At 40.8% G+C, this 22286-nt stretch overlaps 1 protein-coding gene across 3 annotated transcripts in view; it reads left to right on the top strand.

Annotated features, from left to right (window-relative positions):
• The window catches only part of suox (sulfite oxidase), a 35544-nt gene continuing 13258 nt past the window's right edge, over positions 1-22286 (top strand). For all 3 annotated transcript variants that reach the window (XM_080728964.1, XM_080728963.1, XM_080728965.1), the window contains exons 1-6: positions 1-85; positions 6322-6395; positions 9397-9523; positions 15769-15842; positions 18754-18955; positions 21858-22142. In XM_080728964.1, the coding sequence (XP_080585090.1) occupies positions 15781-15842; positions 18754-18955; positions 21858-22142 (549 nt within the window). In that variant the 5' untranslated portion in view covers positions 1-85; positions 6322-6395; positions 9397-9523; positions 15769-15780. The remainder of the gene's footprint in view (positions 86-6321; positions 6396-9396; positions 9524-15768; positions 15843-18753; positions 18956-21857; positions 22143-22286) is intronic.

Here is a 22286-nt window from a genome sequence, read left to right as displayed (position 1 = left end):
CAGAGAACAGCTCTGAGGAGGTGCAACGTGTCTCCAGCAGCTTCTCAACAGCATCTCTATTAAAAAGCTTCTATTTAAAGTAGAGGTGAGTACTTGTAATGCTCTAAACGTATTCGTTACCAGTAGAAACAGGAGATGTTGTCACGTTCAACTGACAACGGCACAAAGTGAGTGTTTTACTGTTAGCCTGTGTGGCTAGTAGTGTTGCTAACAGTTGAATAATGTTTGTGGTCATATGATGTGGATTGTGGAGAATGAATGATGATGATGATGATGATGATGATGATGATGATGAACACATGCGTGATGTTGTTCACATACACACAGATGTTTTGCTTACTTTTGTTTACCCCAAAACTATATAAATCCATAAACCAATGAACGTAAACTATATGTCTCAACACAGTCATGTCATATATACCAACAGTTTTCAGTGTCCACTGCACTGTTCTTGGAAAATAGCATTACTATTATTGCTATAACGGGAAATTATTCAGCACATGATCATTTAGTAGAAGAATGTTGCCTGATTATGTAAAGCAAAAGTGTAATTGTGTAATAAGTAACCTGTACTTAGTTTGAATTTAATAATAATGAGCTCAACCCCTGGCATGTTTAACCAGAAGGAATATAAATGACAAAGAGATAAAGACAAAAAGTTACTGTATGTTTGGAGCAATCTTGCAGGGGGACTGACTGATCCAGGTTTTGTGAATCCTACTGTCTTGAACATAGCGTTAAATGATTTGCTATTAAACCTTCCACTGGCTTCCAGTAAGTATTTTACCAATAAACGAAGCTAAACAATGTCTCACAGTCATACCAACCCCATTTTCAGTGTCTAGACTGTCCACTGTTTGGAGATGGCATTGTTATCATTGCTATCTTGAGCACATAATCTAAATGATTATGTGCTGAAGAAGGAGAATGTTGGCTGATTGTGTAAAATGAAAGTATCATTGTATTAAAGTTACCTTTACAGTGAATTAAATTATAAGGAGCTAATTTTACAAAATGTAGTATTTATAGTAAAACAATAGCCTATATTTATAATGCTTTTGCAACGAGTGTACAGAGTTTGATTCTATATTGTCTCAAAAATACTTACTGGAAGGTAAGGTAAATTATGATCTATAATGAAATAAGGTGGTCATAAAATTGGGCAATCATGGAAAGCACACAGTGCCACCCATCATGATTCAGTATTGACTGGGTGTATTATGGTGAAATTCATCGCTGCAGATATAAGATGATACTGTAGTGTAGAGCAGTGGTTCTCAACATTTTGGGGGGTTCCCAGATGATTACCTTATTGTGCAACAACATTGTTTTCTCACTCAACATTGTATAGGACATTTCTAAAGTGACAATTTAAGGAAGCCTCTGAAATGAAATTAATACCTCTGAAATGACAAACATTGGCCAAATTGTCAAATATTAGAGCAGAAAATTGTGAAAATAGCCGATCTACATGCTTACAATGTGTAGACTTCTATTTTCACAATAGAACCCTGATATACAAAATCTAATGCCTTAACTCTTAGTGCTCGTCAGGGTGTGGGGGTTCACAGTTAAAATATGATTATTTTGGGGGTTGCAGACTGATATTAAGGTTGAGAACCACAGCTGTAGTGTAGTGTTACAGTGTTATAGTTAGGAAAACAGTGGTAGTAAAGGAAAAACTAAATGTAATGTGTAACTAATCTTTGTTAGGATTGATGACCATGTAACACTATTTTTGGACACAAGTATTTGAAACTGTTTTAGGAAAGGAATCCAATATGATCCACTTCATTTATTATTATTTAGCACAGCACACTTAAAACAACAGCGATGAACCTATTCATCTACTACTACTACTGTACAGTACACTCAGTAAACAAATATAAAATACTAATAGTAAAACAGAGGGTGTAAGGGGGGTCTAACACACAGACACATTACCTAACGGAAACAGCAACTCATTCTGAACCATGTAAAGCCAAGGAGTTCAAATGAGTTTTCAGACGTGATTTAAACACAGGCAAAGGTTTGAGACACTTTAACATGGAGTGGAGGTCGGATGGTTCCACAGTTTGGGCGCTACAGCGTGAAATGATCTGTCGGTCTCCCCCCTGGTCTTCAGTCATGTTGGTGGGACCAGAAGAAGTGACTGGTCAGTCGTCCTCAAAACCCTTGTAAGGGTTTTTATTGGGAGGTAGACGCTATGGAATATTTACCAACATAGTTAGTCCCTAAAACAGTATTCAGTATAATTCATAGAAAGACATTTTAAACCAAATGGATCTGTAAGGGTCCATTTGGTTTCATTTGAAGACTCTCAGAGTTACAGACATGTATGGCCATTCAGGGCTACAGTATATCTTTGTGTTTCTGGTAATATTATTGTCCACTCATTTTGGAGTTCTGGTATTTTGCCAAAGATGTCCACCACCACAAAGCCAATATGGCGATGACCCCCTCCCAGGTCCTCCCATGTTCCCCACTTACCTTAGGGTTAGGTAAACGGGTAACATAGATATGCTCCTGTGGCAGTGAGGAGTCTGAGGACATGTCCATGTTATATTTGATTTGGAATTTGAATAACTTTCATAACATTTTGACCAATTAATACTTTGTTTGCTCAATGGTATCACTCACCAAAAATAACAGATTTTAAAACGTTTTAGTTTTCAGAGATTGCTTACAGTAGCTGCACACTTCTCTGTGCATGTGTCCATTACCCTCAATTCATTATCAATGCAGCTGTTTTGTTTTGTTGTGTTTTAGTGATAAGGCTTGTATGAATTAAATCTCTCTCTCTCATGGGGGAAATTCTTCATTGTGACCAGATTTTATTTATATCTTTTTATAACAATACTTTGTGTTGTTATCGGGGCTAAGCTATAGTGATTAATTGATAACCTCCACAATAAATCACTGCACCAGGTTGATGTGTACGTAAATGAGTTGATGGTGGCTGATAGCTTTGTCTTATTGATAAAGGAAGGCTTCTGTTCATGACCATGTCTTCTTGTGGATTAGAAAATCTAGTTTATTCCAGCGACTTCATGTTTAGTATCTGAGAGAGAGAGAGAGAGAGATGAAGCAGGGGGGTCCGTCCACTACATATGTTATACAATTGTGTTGCAGATTGATTGATTGAAGACTTTATTAGAAGTGTGAATAGGAAACGGCAGTGATGTTAATAGGTTTTTAATGTAATGAGTCCTGGGACCCAAGAGGGGTCTTTCGGATGAGTCCCAGGGATATTTTATGGGTCCCACAAAAATTCAACGCGTCATGTCATTTTTGACAAAGTGCAGCATTTAACTTGAATTGGTTATTATATGGTTATGTTCATGTTACGTAGAAATGTGTATGAAGGAAATTAACCACAATTCCAAATCTTACAATTTGGAATTGTAAGATTATTTTATCGAAAAATAAAAACATATATTTTCTTTATTTTTCAAAAGTTTTTCCCCCAAAAAAGGTTTTAATCGTTCAAAACGTTATAAGCGTTAATGTTTTCCATATGTGAGAGGACCGTGTGTGTGTGTGTGTTTGTATGTGTGTGTGTGTGTGTGTGTGTGTGTGTGTGTGTGTGTGTGTGTGTGTGTGTGTGTGTGTGTCGGAGACGAGTGCATGCCTGTGTTGTGCATTAACATGCATGCGGCGCTAGTCAGGTCCGCGGACTACTGATTGAGAAACACTGCTGGAACGGGCTGATGCGAGCGTCATAGCAGTGCGCGAATGCGCGTTGACTTGCCTGACTGTATCAACTCTATGGACTGGATGCTTTTGTTTACCTCCTGCCTCTGCATGCATGCTTGACACGAAAAGCTCGCTTGTTAATGGCAGCGTCGCCGTCGTGTGCGATGATCGCAAAATACACGTTAATGCGACACCACCGTGGACGTGGTCGGGGAGAGAGCGAGGCAGACACTGCTCCACATTTAATACACTAACACTAGCCTTAGCTACACTAGCCTGGGGGTGCGCTAGCCTGAGCGCCCCCACTACGTTCCATGGACTCTGTAAAACTCCGCTTCTAGTCTCTAAAGAACAGACTCCATGCTAACGCAAGGAAGAGCAATTATTTATTATAAATATTATCAGGGCTTTGATGCAAGTTCTGATGGGTGCAGCTGCATAAAGTGTTGCTTGCTTGTTGTGTCGCTGCAGTGTAGAGACGTCATATTTCAGCGCTGTGCCTTGCACACGTTCTGTGGGGGAACTCTTTTCGGTGTATCACCAAACATCCTGTGCCACTATGGTCAGAGAGCGGCCCGGTGCTACGCTAAAACTCAGGCACCCATTGAATTCTGTGACCATCTACGGTCGCCCAAAATGGCATCGGTGGACGATAGAACGCACTGTCGTTAGTTCTATCGTCTGTTTTAAGACCTTCTACGCGGATTTCATTTGTGTTAACATAGCATTAAGTAGCATGCCTTCACCCATGAACAATGGTGGCGTCTGGACTTTTTAAAATATATTTTTTTCGCGACGTGGTAAATTATTTTAACGTGGATGCGTCCATGGGACCCAAGGACACTGACGTGAATGCGTCTTTAGGCAACGTGAATGCGTCAGAGACGCGTGACGCGCACGTATTGACGTCACTGAAACGGTACAGTTTACTGATAATACAGTTCACTGGTACAAGGTCAACTAAAAGGATCAACACCTAAAAAAAAAGAAAAAGCTTTTGGGCTTGTTTAAAAAAAAACACAGTCGTAAAACACAATGAAAAATAAATTGTATTATAGAAATGTCGGGGAAGTAAGGATAGGCTTTGTTTTCTTTTACCAGTTTCGAGTAGCAGCAACTTGTAAGGCGCCGTACAGACATTTGCGTGAAACATCTTCTCCATATCGTCTGAGAATGGCCACTGGGGGCGCCGTACTAATGCATTGTCAATGGAAGGTTGTTTGGTGTTTTGTCGTTGCTGTGTCTCTTGGCCAAAAGACAGGCTGTGGTTGAGCTAGAGACACGGCAACGACAAAACACCAAACAACCTTCCATTGACAATGCATCAGTACGGCGTTCCCAGTGGCCATTCTCAGACGATACGGAGAAGATGTTTCACGCATATGTGTGAGTCCATTGGATCTGCCCCAACCCCCCCCCTCAATCTCAGACTACACGACACGATAGCTGTCCCAACTGTGTGTAGGGCGCCTTGGTAGCCTTCTATTTACCCCTCCTCCACCTCTGTGTTTGTTCACGCCCCTTAACCCTGGTTGGCCTGTCAAATGAGGCCACACCCCTTAACCCTGGTTGGCCTGTCAAATGAGGGCACGCCCCTTAACCCTGGTTGGCCTGTCAAATGAGGGCACGCCCCTTAACCCTGGTTGGCCTGTCAAATGAGGACACACCCCTTAACCCTGGTTGGCTGTGGTGGTGGTATAACCCCTGCTTAGTTAAATGAGGAGGAGTGGAGGGAGTTTGGTCATCCAATTGGTTGTTTTTCAGCCAGAGGAGCATCTGTTCTGATGGAGATGGAGAACAACAACAACATGCTTCCTAAAATAAGTTGTTAGTAAGTTATTGATTGAAATGTCCGTAGTTGCAGACACTCTAAAACAGCAGCATTTTCTTCTTCTTTTCCAGTCCCTGGCACAACACATTTTCCGTATATTACCATATATATATTATATATATATACCATTATTGCATGCTTTAACTATGAAAAAATAGCAGATATACAACCTCACAGCACGCACTGCGAGCTTGTAGATCTGCTATTTTAGAGAAATTTGTGAAATGTTTTGCAAATCTTTGAATATATCTTTTTAAAAGCGAAACATTTGTAACTCAAATATTTGCTTCTGGGAGGGTCCCTGGGACAACAACATATTTTGAGATGGGGGTCCACGGCCAAATACATGTGATTGTGGGGGTCCTTGACATGGAAAGAGTTTGAGAACCACTGATTTAGAAGAAGGATTTAGAAGACATTTATAACATTTTCAAAAATAGCAGATCTTACAAGCACTTGTGTATCTGCTATTTTTTTAATAGTTAAAGCCTAAAATAATGGTTAAAGTAATAATGCGTAATAATAGTGTTCCGGGTCTTAACTGAGTGGTTAAGGACTATAATGTAAGATTGGCTACCATTATTTCATAACCAGACATAACTCTGTTCTATCATAAAACCCATGAGATTCATGGTGTTTTTTTTCACAATCACTCAGGGTGTAACACTGACTGAACACAGGCTGAGGACACAGTAATCTGCTTGTACAGTTTATGGTGTAATCATCACAGAAACGCCTTTCCTGGTTCAATGTTCTATTCATTTCATTTCTAACGTTGTGACTCTCCTCCACAGAACACCAATGCAATGCTGCCTCTCAGACACTGTCAACGGCTGACAAGACTTGGACCTCTGAATAAAACTCAAAGGTAAGTAAACACTAAGAAACTCTACCAACGTTGTAGTTGAAATGCCTTTATTAAATCCGTCAACACTTTTGCTGTTTGAGAATCTGTTACATCAGTTGATGTTTCCACTGACAAAACAGACACAAGCAGCTTTTACTGTAGATGATTCCTTGTCTCAGGTACTAGCAATAAATGTTTTTGAGCGGTGGTCACACCGTCTCCTATACGTGGCCGTGTGTGTGGGTATCCATCCGTCCGGCCGTCCGGCCGTCCGTGTATGTAGCCTCAAGCCTGCAGTACCTTTTCTGACCACACATGTTAAGGGAGGGGCGCTGTTGTTCTCACACACACACACACACACACACACACACACACACACACACACACACACACACACACACACACACACACAGGGGGGAAGGGTGGGTCAGCATGTGTGGTCAAGTATTATTATTATTATTAACAAACTGAATGTTTTAGGGTCAAATAAATTAGAGTGTGTGAAGAAACTACAGCATTGTAAAGCACACTAACCCCGCTGCACCCACCCAGTAGTGCTGTTGCACAGCCTCCACGACCACCGCTCAGTTCACACGGGTGTGATTTTTTCATTAAATGATGGTTACGAGTGTGCAGCCTTTTTCTTCATTTGAAATCTTTTGCACCGTGGTATATGTATATGTGTATAATTGAATATCTGCGTAGACAGACAGTAACATGCATGTTTTATGTTTTATTCAAATATATATTTTAACAATCAAAGTTTCATGATCACAATTCACCAGGGTCCTGGATGGCTCGATTCTATGGTTAAAATTATTGATATAAATATTGTTGAGTGGTAGTCACACCACTCCACTCCTGTGTGTGTGTGTGCGTGCGTGCGTGTGTGTGTGTGTGACTATGAGACTATGTGTACACACGCACACACGCGACCCTGAAATGAACTGCTGCACACACGGCCACATGCACCACCGCTCACTTCAAACTTCTTTACTATGAAAATAGACTAATACAAGGTGTTTACATATGTTATTACCCTGGTTAACGTATCCCAGAAATATAGTAATAATTGAGACAGGGCTTGATGTAATGCATATACAATATACATTCTATCTCACCTTTGTACAGTATAACCAAAGGTTCATGTGATTAATGATAAAATACTGAAGTGCAGTACTTGACTAGCTATTGACCGGCATTGTATTATATTGTACTACAACAGTGACCGACTAACCTCAATGGGATAGAACAGGGGTGCCCAAAAGGTAGATCGTGATCTACCAGAAAGTAGATCACCAAGGGTGTGCAGGTAGACCACATGACATGCCTCTAAAAATATATAATTAAAATATAAAAAAAATATGTCAATATGACATCAAGAAGGACCTGTCAGCTCCCTTATGGCTTCTAAAGTAGGCAAACCTCCAATGCAATACTTTGTTCAAGAGTCAGTAGCATTACAAAGAACCCCACAACCTACCACTTCCATACCCCTTACAGTAAGTGCATGTGTTTGTCTAAAATGTAACGCCAGTGCTGCTATTCCAAAGCCTCCCTCAGGCCCTCAGCTAAAACATTTTGGATGTTATAGATCATGCTGAGCTAGTCATTTTAATCTCACGTCAAAAAAGTGTGGGCACCCCTGGGATAGAAGAATAGAAGAAACCTCTATGTGTGTTTATTTCATCAGTGCATGTGCCTGTGCATTTAATTCATGTGTGTACCGGTATTTACACAATGTGTTTTCATGATAGATGGAAACGGATAGGGAAGTGGGTTGATATTTACAGTTCTTTAAATTGCTTTTCTAACTTCACCCAGCTGATGGCATGGCTGTTCAGATGGCTCAGAGCTGTTAAGTGTCTTGTTCAGGAACACCTTTGACATCCAATCATATTATTGAATAATTAGTAATGCATTAATGTGCATGGGCTGCTTGGAAGCTTGGAAGTCAAAACAAAGGTTAAAGTTAAATTCAACAGGGCTCTCGTCCTCTCAACACATTTACAGGTGGGTTGCCAATTTCATCCAATTGAAAGAAAGAATCAATTTATCATCTTCAAATTTATCTGCCCACCACCTATGCCCACCACCCTCTCTTGTGGGCCCTTGGCCATAAGTGGGCTCATTAAAGTGAGTCTATCTGAGCAAAACATGACCTCAAATATTTAGAAAAGCACAGGTCACTTTACCCTTAGCATTTTCCTAACATCATTATAAAACTCTTTTCATTCATCAGTTCTCTCTCCTGATTGGATGAAACTGGTATCCCGACCTGAAAATATATGTTCTGTTTGCTATAGAGATGGGGGATTGGTGGGGAGCCCTTGTAACCGAACAAACACTAATAGCAAATCACTATCAGAACAAAACATATCAATTGATTACATAAATTAAGTAGGCCTAATACTTGGTAATTGATCATTTCCATTACTTATTAGTGGGGTCCGGGGACCCCCAGGATCTTTAAGGGGGGGATTCCAGGGGGTCCCCAGCCAACCATTAATATATCATATATCCTGGCTATATCATATATATTTTGGAAAAATCTTGAAAGTGTTTTTTTGTAGGCCTACTTTTTCTTTTAGTAGGCCTACTTTAAGTTCTGATGCCAAGACTTTGGTGTTGGACTACTTTTACAACATGTAAGCCTATATATAGCCTATGTTGAATTACGGACTTTTACTTGTAACAGTTAAAGTATTTCTATATTGCAGTAGGCTATTGATACTTTTACCTGAGTAAAAATTGAATACTTTTTCCACCACTGCTGTCAGTGGGTCTCAAAGTGGATTCCAGGGACTCTGTGGGTTCCTTAGGGGGCTCTAAATGGACCCAGACACTGAGACAAGTCTAAGTAACAAGACTAGTGTACAAATGGAATGGAACCAAATAAACCCTATTTGGTTCCATTTGTACACTGTCAGAGTTAAGGAGAGACCTTGAAATCTGAAAGTTTGAGAAACACTGTTCTAGGTGGTTCAGACTCAGAGCTGCCTCCCATGTGTTGTTTTGACAGAGTTTATCTTGAACGCACCTCAGCTCTGGAACAGGCTGATAACAGAGAACAGCTCTGAGGAGGTGCAACGTGTCTCCAGCAGCTTCTCAACAGCATCTCTATTAAAAAGCTTCTATTTAAAGTAGAGGTGAGTACTTGTAATGCTCTAAACGTATTCGTTACCAGTAGAAACAGGAGATGTTGTCACGTTCAACTGACAACGGCACAAAGTGAGTGTTTTACTGTTAGCCTGTGTGGCTAGTAGTGTTGCTAACAGTTGAATAATGTTTGTGGTCATATGATGTGGATTGTGGAGAATGAATGATGATGATGATGATGATGATGATGATGATGAACACATGCGTGATGTTGTTCACATACACACAGATGTTTTGCTTACTTTTGTTTACCCCAAAACTATATAAATCCATAAACCAATGAACGTAAACTATATGTCTCAACACAGTCATGTCATATATACCAACAGTTTTCAGTGTCCACTGCACTGTTCTTGGAAAATAGCATTACTATTATTGCTATAACGGGAAATTATTCAGCACATGATCATTTAGTAGAAGAATGTTGCCTGATTATGTAAAGCAAAAGTGTAATTGTGTAATAAGTAACCTGTACTTAGTTTGAATTTAATAATAATGAGCTCAACCCCTGGCATGTTTAACCAGAAGGAATATAAATGACAAAGAGATAAAGACAAAAAGTTACTGTATGTTTGGAGCAATCTTGCAGGGGGACTGACTGATCCAGGTTTTGTGAATCCTACTGTCTTGAACATAGCGTTAAATGATTTGCTATTAAACCTTCCACTGGCTTCCAGTAAGTATTTTACCAATAAACGAAGCTAAACAATGTCTCACAGTCATACCAACCCCATTTTCAGTGTCTAGACTGTCCACTGTTTGGAGATGGCATTGTTATCATTGCTATCTTGAGCACATAATCTAAATGATTATGTGCTGAAGAAGGAGAATGTTGGCTGATTGTGTAAAATGAAAGTATCATTGTATTAAAGTTACCTTTACAGTGAATTAAATTATAAGGAGCTAATTTTACAAAATGTAGTATTTATAGTAAAACAATAGCCTATATTTATAATGCTTTTGCAACGAGTGTACAGAGTTTGATTCTATATTGTCTCAAAAATACTTACTGGAAGGTAAGGTAAATTATGATCTATAATGAAATAAGGTGGTCATAAAATTGGGCAATCATGGAAAGCACACAGTGCCACCCATCATGATTCAGTATTGACTGGGTGTATTATGGTGAAATTCATCGCTGCAGATATAAGATGATACTGTAGTGTAGAGCAGTGGTTCTCAACATTTTGGGGGGTTCCCAGATGATTACCTTATTGTGCAACAACATTGTTTTCTCACTCAACATTGTATAGGACATTTCTAAAGTGACAATTTAAGGAAGCCTCTGAAATGAAATTAATACCTCTGAAATGACAAACATTGGCCAAATTGTCAAATATTAGAGCAGAAAATTGTGAAAATAGCCGATCTACATGCTTACAATGTGTAGACTTCTATTTTCACAATAGAACCCTGATATACAAAATCTAATGCCTTAACTCTTAGTGCTCGTCAGGGTGTGGGGGTTCACAGTTAAAATATGATTATTTTGGGGGTTGCAGACTGATATTAAGGTTGAGAACCACAGCTGTAGTGTAGTGTTACAGTGTTATAGTTAGGAAAACAGTGGTAGTAAAGGAAAAACTAAATGTAATGTGTAACTAATCTTTGTTAGGATTGATGACCATGTAACACTATTTTTGGACACAAGTATTTGAAACTGTTTTAGGAAAGGAATCCAATATGATCCACTTCATTTATTATTATTTAGCACAGCACACTTAAAACAACAGCGATGAACCTATTCATCTACTACTACTACTGTACAGTACACTCAGTAAACAAATATAAAATACTAATAGTAAAACAGAGGGTGTAAGGGGGGTCTAACACACAGACACATTACCTAACGGAAACAGCAACTCATTCTGAACCATGTAAAGCCAAGGAGTTCAAATGAGTTTTCAGACGTGATTTAAACACAGGCAAAGGTTTGAGACACTTTAACATGGAGTGGAGGTCGGATGGTTCCACAGTTTGGGCGCTACAGCGTGAAATGATCTGTCGGTCTCCCCCCTGGTCTTCAGTCATGTTGGTGGGACCAGAAGAAGTGACTGGTCAGTCGTCCTCAAAACCCTTGTAAGGGTTTTTATTGGGAGGTAGACGCTATGGAATATTTACCAACATAGTTAGTCCCTAAAACAGTATTCAGTATAATTCATAGAAAGACATTTTAAACCAAATGGATCTGTAAGGGTCCATTTGGTTTCATTTGAAGACTCTCAGAGTTACAGACATGTATGGCCATTCAGGGCTACAGTATATCTTTGTGTTTCTGGTAATATTATTGTCCACTCATTTTGGAGTTCTGGTATTTTGCCAAAGATGTCCACCACCACAAAGCCAATATGGCGATGACCCCCTCCCAGGTCCTCCCATGTTCCCCACTTACCTTAGGGTTAGGTAAACGGGTAACATAGATATGCTCCTGTGGCAGTGAGGAGTCTGAGGACATGTCCATGTTATATTTGATTTGGAATTTGAATAACTTTCATAACATTTTGACCAATTAATACTTTGTTTGCTCAATGGTATCACTCACCAAAAATAACAGATTTTAAAACGTTTTAGTTTTCAGAGATTGCTTACAGTAGCTGCACACTTCTCTGTGCATGTGTCCATTACCCTCAATTCATTATCAATGCAGCTGTTTTGTTTTGTTGTGTTTTAGTGATAAGGCTTGTATGAATTAAATCTCTCTCTCTCATGGGGGAAATTCTTCATTGTGACCAGATTTTATTTATATCTTTTTATAACAATACTTTGTGTTGTTATCGGGGCTAAGCTATAGTGATTAATTGATAACCTCCACAATAAATCACTGCACCAGGTTGATGTGTACGTAAATGAGTTGATGGTGGCTGATAGCTTTGTCTTATTGATAAAGGAAGGCTTCTGTTCATGACCATGTCTTCTTGTGGATTAGAAAATCTAGTTTATTCCAGCGACTTCATGTTTAGTATCTGAGAGAGAGAGAGAGAGAGATGAAGCAGGGGGGTCCGTCCACTACATATGTTATACAATTGTGTTGCAGATTGATTGATTGAAGACTTTATTAGAAGTGTGAATAGGAAACGGCAGTGATGTTAATAGGTTTTTAATGTAATGAGTCCTGGGACCCAAGAGGGGTCTTTCGGATGAGTCCCAGGGATATTTTATGGGTCCCACAAAAATTCAACGCGTCATGTCATTTTTGACAAAGTGCAGCATTTAACTTGAATTGGTTATTATATGGTTATGTTCATGTTACGTAGAAATGTGTATGAAGGAAATTAACCACAATTCCAAATCTTACAATTTGGAATTGTAAGATTATTTTATCGAAAAATAAAAACATATATTTTCTTTATTTTTCAAAAGTTTTTCCCCCAAAAAAGGTTTTAATCGTTCAAAACGTTATAAGCGTTAATGTTTTCCATATGTGAGAGGACCGTGTGTGTGTGTGTGTTTGTATGTGTGTGTGTGTGTGTGTGTGTGTGTGTGTGTGTGTGTGTGTGTGTGTGTGTGTGTGTGTGTGTGTGTGTGTGTGTCGGAGACGAGTGCATGCCTGTGTTGTGCATTAACATGCATGCGGCGCTAGTCAGGTCCGCGGACTACTGATTGAGAAACACTGCTGGAACGGGCTGATGCGAGCGTCATAGCAGTGCGCGAATGCGCGTTGACTTGCCTGACTGTATCAACTCTATGGACTGGATGCTTTTGTTTACCTCCTGCCTCTGCATGCATGCTTGACACGAAAAGCTCGCTTGTTAATGGCAGCGTCGCCGTCGTGTGCGATGATCGCAAAATACACGTTAATGCGACACCACCGTGGACGTGGTCGGGGAGAGAGCGAGGCAGACACTGCTCCACATTTAATACACTAACACTAGCCTTAGCTACACTAGCCTGGGGGTGCGCTAGCCTGAGCGCCCCCACTACGTTCCATGGACTCTGTAAAACTCCGCTTCTAGTCTCTAAAGAACAGACTCCATGCTAACGCAAGGAAGAGCAATTATTTATTATAAATATTATCAGGGCTTTGATGCAAGTTCTGATGGGTGCAGCTGCATAAAGTGTTGCTTGCTTGTTGTGTCGCTGCAGTGTAGAGACGTCATATTTCAGCGCTGTGCCTTGCACACGTTCTGTGGGGGAACTCTTTTCGGTGTATCACCAAACATCCTGTGCCACTATGGTCAGAGAGCGGCCCGGTGCTACGCTAAAACTCAGGCACCCATTGAATTCTGTGACCATCTACGGTCGCCCAAAATGGCATCGGTGGACGATAGAACGCACTGTCGTTAGTTCTATCGTCTGTTTTAAGACCTTCTACGCGGATTTCATTTGTGTTAACATAGCATTAAGTAGCATGCCTTCACCCATGAACAATGGTGGCGTCTGGACTTTTTAAAATATATTTTTTTCGCGACGTGGTAAATTATTTTAACGTGGATGCGTCCATGGGACCCAAGGACACTGACGTGAATGCGTCTTTAGGCAACGTGAATGCGTCAGAGACGCGTGACGCGCACGTATTGACGTCACTGAAACGGTACAGTTTACTGATAATACAGTTCACTGGTACAAGGTCAACTAAAAGGATCAACACCTAAAAAAAAAGAAAAAGCTTTTGGGCTTGTTTAAAAAAAACACAGTCGTAAAACACAATGAAAAATAAATTGTATTATAGAAATGTCGGGGAAGTAAGGATAGGCTTTGTTTTCTTTTACCAGTTTCGAGTAGCAGCAACTTGTAAGGCGCCGTACAGACATTTGCGTGAAACATCTTCTCCATATCGTCTGAGAATGGCCACTGGGGGCGCCGTACTAATGCATTGTCAATGGAAGGTTGTTTGGTGTTTTGTCGTTGCTGTGTCTCTTGGCCAAAAGACAGGCTGTGGTTGAGCTAGAGACACGGCAACGACAAAACACCAAACAACCTTCCATTGACAATGCATCAGTACGGCGTTCCCAGTGGCCATTCTCAGACGATACGGAGAAGATGTTTCACGCATATGTGTGAGTCCATTGGATCTGCCCCAACCCCCCCCCTCAATCTCAGACTACACGACACGATAGCTGTCCCAACTGTGTGTAGGGCGCCTTGGTAGCCTTCTATTTACCCCTCCTCCACCTCTGTGTTTGTTCACGCCCCTTAACCCTGGTTGGCCTGTCAAATGAGGCCACACCCCTTAACCCTGGTTGGCCTGTCAAATGAGGGCACGCCCCTTAACCCTGGTTGGCCTGTCAAATGAGGGCACGCCCCTTAACCCTGGTTGGCCTGTCAAATGAGGACACACCCCTTAACCCTGGTTGGCTGTGGTGGTGGTATAACCCCTGCTTAGTTAAATGAGGAGGAGTGGAGGGAGTTTGGTCATCCAATTGGTTGTTTTTCAGCCAGAGGAGCATCTGTTCTGATGGAGATGGAGAACAACAACAACATGCTTCCTAAAATAAGTTGTTAGTAAGTTATTGATTGAAATGTCCGTAGTTGCAGACACTCTAAAACAGCAGCATTTTCTTCTTCTTTTCCAGTCCCTGGCACAACACATTTTCCGTATATTACCATATATATATTATATATATATACCATTATTGCATGCTTTAACTATGAAAAAATAGCAGATATACAACCTCACAGCACGCACTGCGAGCTTGTAGATCTGCTATTTTAGAGAAATTTGTGAAATGTTTTGCAAATCTTTGAATATATCTTTTTAAAAGCGAAACATTTGTAACTCAAATATTTGCTTCTGGGAGGGTCCCTGGGACAACAACATATTTTGAGATGGGGGTCCACGGCCAAATACATGTGATTGTGGGGGTCCTTGACATGGAAAGAGTTTGAGAACCACTGATTTAGAAGAAGGATTTAGAAGACATTTATAACATTTTCAAAAATAGCAGATCTTACAAGCACTTGTGTATCTGCTATTTTTTAATAGTTAAAGCCTAAAATAATGGTTAAAGTAATAATGCGTAATAATAGTGTTCCGGGTCTTAACTGAGTGGTTAAGGACTATAATGTAAGATTGGCTACCATTATTTCATAACCAGACATAACTCTGTTCTATCATAAAACCCATGAGATTCATGGTGTTTTTTTTCACAATCACTCAGGGTGTAACACTGACTGAACACAGGCTGAGGACACAGTAATCTGCTTGTACAGTTTATGGTGTAATCATCACAGAAACGCCTTTCCTGGTTCAATGTTCTATTCATTTCATTTCTAACGTTGTGACTCTCCTCCACAGAACACCAATGCAATGCTGCCTCTCAGACACTGTCAACGGCTGACAAGACTTGGACCTCTGAATAAAACTCAAAGGTAAGTAAACACTAAGAAACTCTACCAACGTTGTAGTTGAAATGCCTTTATTAAATCCGTCAACACTTTTGCTGTTTGAGAATCTGTTACATCAGTTGATGTTTCCACTGACAAAACAGACACAAGCAGCTTTTACTGTAGATGATTCCTTGTCTCAGGTACTAGCAATAAATGTTTTTGAGCGGTGGTCACACCGTCTCCTATACGTGGCCGTGTGTGTGGGTATCCATCCGTCCGGCCGTCCGTGTATGTAGCCTCAAGCCTGCAGTACCTTTTCTGACCACACATGTTAAGGGAGGGGCGCTGTTGTTCTCACACACACACACACACACACACACACACACACACACACACACACACACACACACACACACACACACACACACAGGGGGGAAGGGTGGGTCAGCATGTGTGGTCAAGTATTATTATTATTATTAACAAACTGAATGTTTTAGGGTCAAATAAATTAGAGTGTGTGAAGAAACTACAGCATTGTAAAGCACACTAACCCCGCTGCACCCACCCAGTAGTGCTGTTGCACAGCCTCCACGACCACCGCTCAGTTCACACGGGTGTGATTTTTTCATTAAATGATGGTTACGAGTGTGCAGCCTTTTTCTTCATTTGAAATCTTTTGCACCGTGGTATATGTATATGTGTATAATTGAATATCTGCGTAGACAGACAGTAACATGCATGTTTTAAAGCACTCTTTGAATGACCTGGACAAGGGTCAGAGTTTAATGGGCCGGTGAGGCGATCAGGGACAGCCTCTGGATTGACTGGATAGAATAGGAGTGTAAACTCCAGCCAGTCACTCTCAGGTTGGCTATTACTACATCATGGTGGAGTTGAAGTTAATCATTGACCTCAACAAGAGGAACCTCCTGCCTTATCAAAGAAGCTTCTGAATTACTGAGCATATCTTCCTGTTTATTGCTTTAGTGTTGTTTGGTGGAAGTACTTTTCTCTGTCACAATGATTATACTGACTAGGACAAGTTCCCACCACACAACAAGAGGAAGGGTCTTCCAGCTTAGGGTAGCGTTCAAGAACCTCCTCAGTGTTACACATTATTAGACTGACTGTTGCATAAAGCAGAGGAACCAGTGTTGCCACATCTGCCTATTATAAGCCACTTTGTGCTTGTTTTTGCGCTTGGTTGGTGGATGTTTTTTTCTTTTTTTTTTTTTTTCTTTCTCCAAGCTTGTTTCTGATGGGTAGTTGCTAGTTATTTGAATCAAATGCAGTGTGACCCAGTCACTTCTTTTGGGTTAGTTTTCATGAACTTGGCTGCTTGTTTTTCTCTGAAAATCTGTCAACACTGGTGAGCGGTCAGGTGTCCATCAGATCAACGCAGTCGGATGACCTTCTACAAGGTCTGGTCGATATGGATGTTGACCCAAAATAGCCGATCTACAAACTCACTCTACGAGTGATTTAAAACAATGAAAAGACAACGCATGCCATATCCAAAACCAAAGACAAAATCTAGTCTTGTTGTATATTACCGGGAGCAGGTTGGGTTAGCTCCCCAGCCTGTGTCTTCCGTGAGGAAGAAGCCCAACAAACGTGGTTAGGCCTTATTAGTGTCATTCTGGAAAATATTAACAAAAAGGGTTTTTATTTCACTCTCAGGAAGTGATGCCAAACTCCAACTTGTCCACATCCATTTATCCTCTCTGTGATACAATATGAGCCCATGTAGATACAATGTGGCATCCATATATTACCATGTATACTGCAATTAGAACTTGTAATGTGCATTAAATTAAAGGAATACATGAGTGGAGAAACATTATTTGACAGGTACACTGCAGTGTAGGCTAGAGCAGTGGTTCTCAATTATTTTTATTATTATTTTGTCTAGTACCCATAAATTGATATGTATTTGGCCTGAAAATGTATTGTGCAAGACAGGTGCCGCAGGGATCAGGCACAAAAGAGAACCAGATTATAAGTTTTGTGTTTTGGGGTAAATTATGAAACATTTTCCAAACATATTGTCGTGCCTTGAGCTTGTAGATCTGCTACTTTTTTAATAGCCAACATTATAAACGGATAGAGGGGTAAACATGCTGTTTAACCACTTTTTCTGGGGACCCCCTGGACCTTCTGGGGGTCCCACTTTGAGAACCAATGACTTAAATCAGTGGTCCGGGGACCACCAGTGGTCCTTGAGGAGGGGGGTTCCAGGTGGTCCCCAGCTAAATGATGGAGAGTTGGTAACCAAATGAACCCTTATAGATCTTCAGCTCTTGAGAGTGTAAAATGAAACCCTTACGGGTCCATTTGGTTTCATTTTATGCTCTCAAGAGTTAAATTATTGTTAACTAAACACTTGCATTACTTAATTTACAAGAAGTCTATACAATTAGAGAATGTAGAAGAATTGTTATTTTGATCAACTGTTATCTCTCCTACGGTACCAACATCAATACAGCATGGAATTGTGGACAAAATCTCATCCAATGATAACAAATATTGTACGTTTTGGGTCTGCGACGCTAAATCTCATCAAATGGTGGTCCGTGGCTCAAATTGCAGAATACATAATGGACCTTAATGTGAAAAAGGTTGAAAACCAAACCACCACTGACTTTAAAGAATGGGTACACATTATTGTGTATCATTATTTCATGCTTTAACCTTTGAAAAATAGCAGATATACAAGCTCACAGCGCGGCACTCGGTGCCGCGCTGCGAGCTTGTAGATCTGCTATTTTTTTTTTATTGTGAAATTAGAATTTTGACCAGATTCTATAAGTGTCTTTTGAATCCTTCTAAGGTTTAAAAAAAAAAAAAAAAAAAACATGTTTCTATGTCAGCAATCTGTTATTTTTCAATAGTTAAAGCATTCAATAATTCTAGGCCTAAATGGGTTAAATGTCCCATGGTGTTATGTCCACAGACATCCTCTACGGCTGTCCCCCAGTCCTTGGTGTGCTGCAGACCTCCACTCACGCAGCAGCAGCAGCAGCAGTAGTGAGAAGACCCAGCGCTCAGGAGGTGAACAGTACCAGTGGAACCACCACACCCACTGGAGGCATGCCCTGGCAGGACTGCTGGCGGGGACGGGAGCCGTGTTGGCTTATGGCCTTCACTACAGCAAGGTAGGGCATTCACCAAATATTCGAATATTCTAATTTCAAAGTCACTATTTCGATGATGTTCACCGAAGTCGAATATTCGCTTATTTTTATTGTTTTCTCTTTAAAAAAACAAATAGTTTATAAAGCTTGGCTTTATAAAGAATGAGTTGTCAATGCCCCTGGTGGATGAGGGGTTCTCAGACCTTTTTAGGCCGTGACCCCCAAAATAAACATATTTGAACTGGGGGCCCCCACCGTGACAAGCACTTTAGAATTGTAGGTATTACATTTAATGTGACTCGGTTCCGCAGATAAATATTGTGAAAATAGCAGATCTACATGCTCGTTGTGAGCATTTAGATCGGCTATTTTCACAATGTTCGCCTCTTGCTTACTTAATATTTGAAGTTTGGCCACTATGGCCAGTCCTGTCGAATATTCGAATACTTTGAGGTAGAATAATTTGAATACTAAAAATCACTATTTGTGAATGCCCTACAGCAAGGTTATTACAGAGACTTGATTGATTGATTGATTGATTGATTGAAGTATTCATTAGATGTTTGCATAAGGAAAGGTACAGTTTCATGACGGTACAGTTCACTGGTACAAGGTCAACTAAAAGGAAACTCGGGTAAGCCTGCAGCTTATTTCCAAGGAGATCCTTGTCTTTAACTCATATAACATTGAATGACAGAACACAGTACTATGCTGTAGATATCATCAGAAAAAATCACACTCGTGTGAACTGAGCGTGTGTGTGTGTGTGTGTGTGTGTGTGTGTGTGTGTGTGTGTGTGTGTGTGTGTGTGTGTGTGTGTGTGTGTGTGTGTGTGTGTGTGTGTGTGTGTGTGTGTGTGTGTGTGTGTGCAACAGCGCCCCTCCCTTAACATGTGTGGTCAGAAAAGGTTACTGCAGGCTACAGACAGACAGACAGACAGACACGGAGACAGACAGACAGACAGACAGACCCACACACACGGCCACGTATAGGAGCGTTGTGACCACCGCTCAAAAACTGTTTTCAACAATGCCAAAAATAAAAGGTATTTACAAAGAAGGGTCTTTGTAAACCCTCATAGACAAGATTGTGTGCACATCTCAAGCCTATATTCAGGCCAGGTGCTGGACATCAAGGTATCAGATAATGGAAGGAGAAAAACGCCCGCACACTGTTCATATGCTCCAAAAACTTACTTTTATTATAGGCAACTGGCTGCAACGTTTCGACTTTACGTCTTCATCAGGCAAAAGTTGACTTTTGCCTGATGAAGACGTAAAGTCGAAACGTTGCAGCCAGTTGCCTATAATAAAAGTAAGTTTTTGGAGCATATGAACAGTGTGCGGGCGTTTTTCTCCTTCCATTATCTTTGTAAACCCTCACCTTTTTCACCTCTGGGCTGTTTGCATGCCTTATTATAAAATGATGGCTAAAATGTCAATTTAACACTTGTTGTTTTTCTTCCTGGGGCTGTGAGATAAAAAATGTCATACCTCAATTATTATTATTTTGTCTAAATAAATGTATTTATATGTTTATGGGTTCACATTTAGTGTAGCAACTAGCAACAGTTAAGAAGGCACGTTATAGTTCAACAGTGCTCATATTTTATATTCCACAGACCAGAAGACAGAACTTTCTGGCCACGTTCAGGTGTTGTGTTGATAGACGTTAAGGCGTTTAGACAGATACTGTATCAGTATCTGGTGTTGTGTTAATTCATGGGTTGCAATTGTAGTCCTACATCCGCCATGTTGAGGAGGACCAACACAGGTGTTTGATTTCTGATTTGTCTGATTGGCACAGAACTAAACTAAAACTACTAACTGTTCTATGCCAATCAGAACACCTGTGTTGGTCCTCAACATGGCGGGTGTAGGACTCCCATGGATTGACAGTTTAAATGAGCTTTTCAACCCGTACATCCACCTGCCTGTTAACTTTGCTAACGATCCACAGAAGAATCTAACTGAGAGCGTTACAAATGTAACGTTAATTCAGAAACATTTGTACACTCATTTTAATAATAAATACAATGTTATTACTTTAATCATGTGTATGTTGATAAAATGTAACAATACTTCATGCAGTGCCAGTGGTCAGAGGTCTCCCTATTCTTCCATTTTAGATTAGATTCTGCTGTCTGGTAGTGACACCTACTGGCTGACAAGTAGTACTGCACAATATCTGCCCCTGGACACCCAGGGGTTTGTTATGGAGGAGCTGTAGAAGTTTGTCTCAAATCCCCCGGTAATAAAAGGGAGGATAGGCCTAGCCCTAGAGGATAGGCCTAGAATTATTGAATGCTTTAACCAGTGAAAAATAGTAGATATACAAGCTCGGCACTCGGTGCCACGCTGTGAGCTTGTAGATCTGCTATTTTTGAAAAAGTTGTGAAAATGTGTGCAAATCTTTGAATAGTATTTATGTAATATTAGTAGTAATATGTATTTTCAAAGCGAACGTTTGTAACTAAAATTTTGCTTCTGGGTGGTCCCTGGAACTAAATATTTTGAGATGCGGGTCCTTGGCAAAATTCATATCATTTTGGGGGTCCTTCACATGAAAAGGTTTGAGAACCACTGACATAGTGGTCTCTCAAGAACAGACTAACTGAGCTCCAGTTAAGTGAAAAGGACCTTTTCTTTGACGATGGCTGGCCAGATTGCTGACATAGAAACATAGGTTTTTCAAAAAATCTTAGAAGGATTCAAAAGACACTTATAGAATCGGGTCAAAATTCTAATTTTCACGATTTTTCAAAAATAGCAGATCTACAAGCTCGCAGCGCGGTGCCGCGCTGTGAGCTTGTATATCTGCTATTTTTCAATAGTTAAGTATAAAATAATGATACACAATATGTGTACCCGTTCTAAATGGGTTAATGGTCGTATGGTGTTTTTCTTACTGTGTGGTTTTGCAGACAGAGCGGGCGGCCACCACCACCAGCAGCAGTAAGGCCTCAGGAGGGTCCCCCGGGGGGTCCTTCCCCATCTTCACCCAGGACGAGGTGACCAAGCACCGCTCGCTGCAGGACGGGGTGTGGGTCACCTACCGGGGCAGCGTCTACGACATCACAGAGTTCGTGGCCATGCACCCGGGAGGGGACAAGATCCTGCTGGCGGCCGGCGGCGCCATCGAACCCTTCTGGTCGCTGTACGCCGTGCACAACTCTGAGCACGTTCTGGAGATGCTCAATGAGTACAAGGTGAGGCGGTCGTTCCCTTCTGGTGCAACCAGGAGCAGCTCAGTGAGTACAACAGGGTTCCCCAATTAGTTTTCCCCAAGGGCCGAATTATGTCTAGGCTACCAAGCCGAGGGCCACAACATTGCAGGGGGCGACGGCGGCGTT

Source organism: Nannobrachium achirus, assembly GCF_963921795.1.
Source record: "Nannobrachium achirus genome assembly, chromosome: 6".
NCBI lineage: Eukaryota > Metazoa > Chordata > Actinopteri > Myctophiformes > Myctophidae > Nannobrachium > Nannobrachium achirus.
The sequence above is the reverse complement of the archived record's forward strand: the minus strand, read 5'-3'. Positions and strand labels throughout refer to the sequence as shown.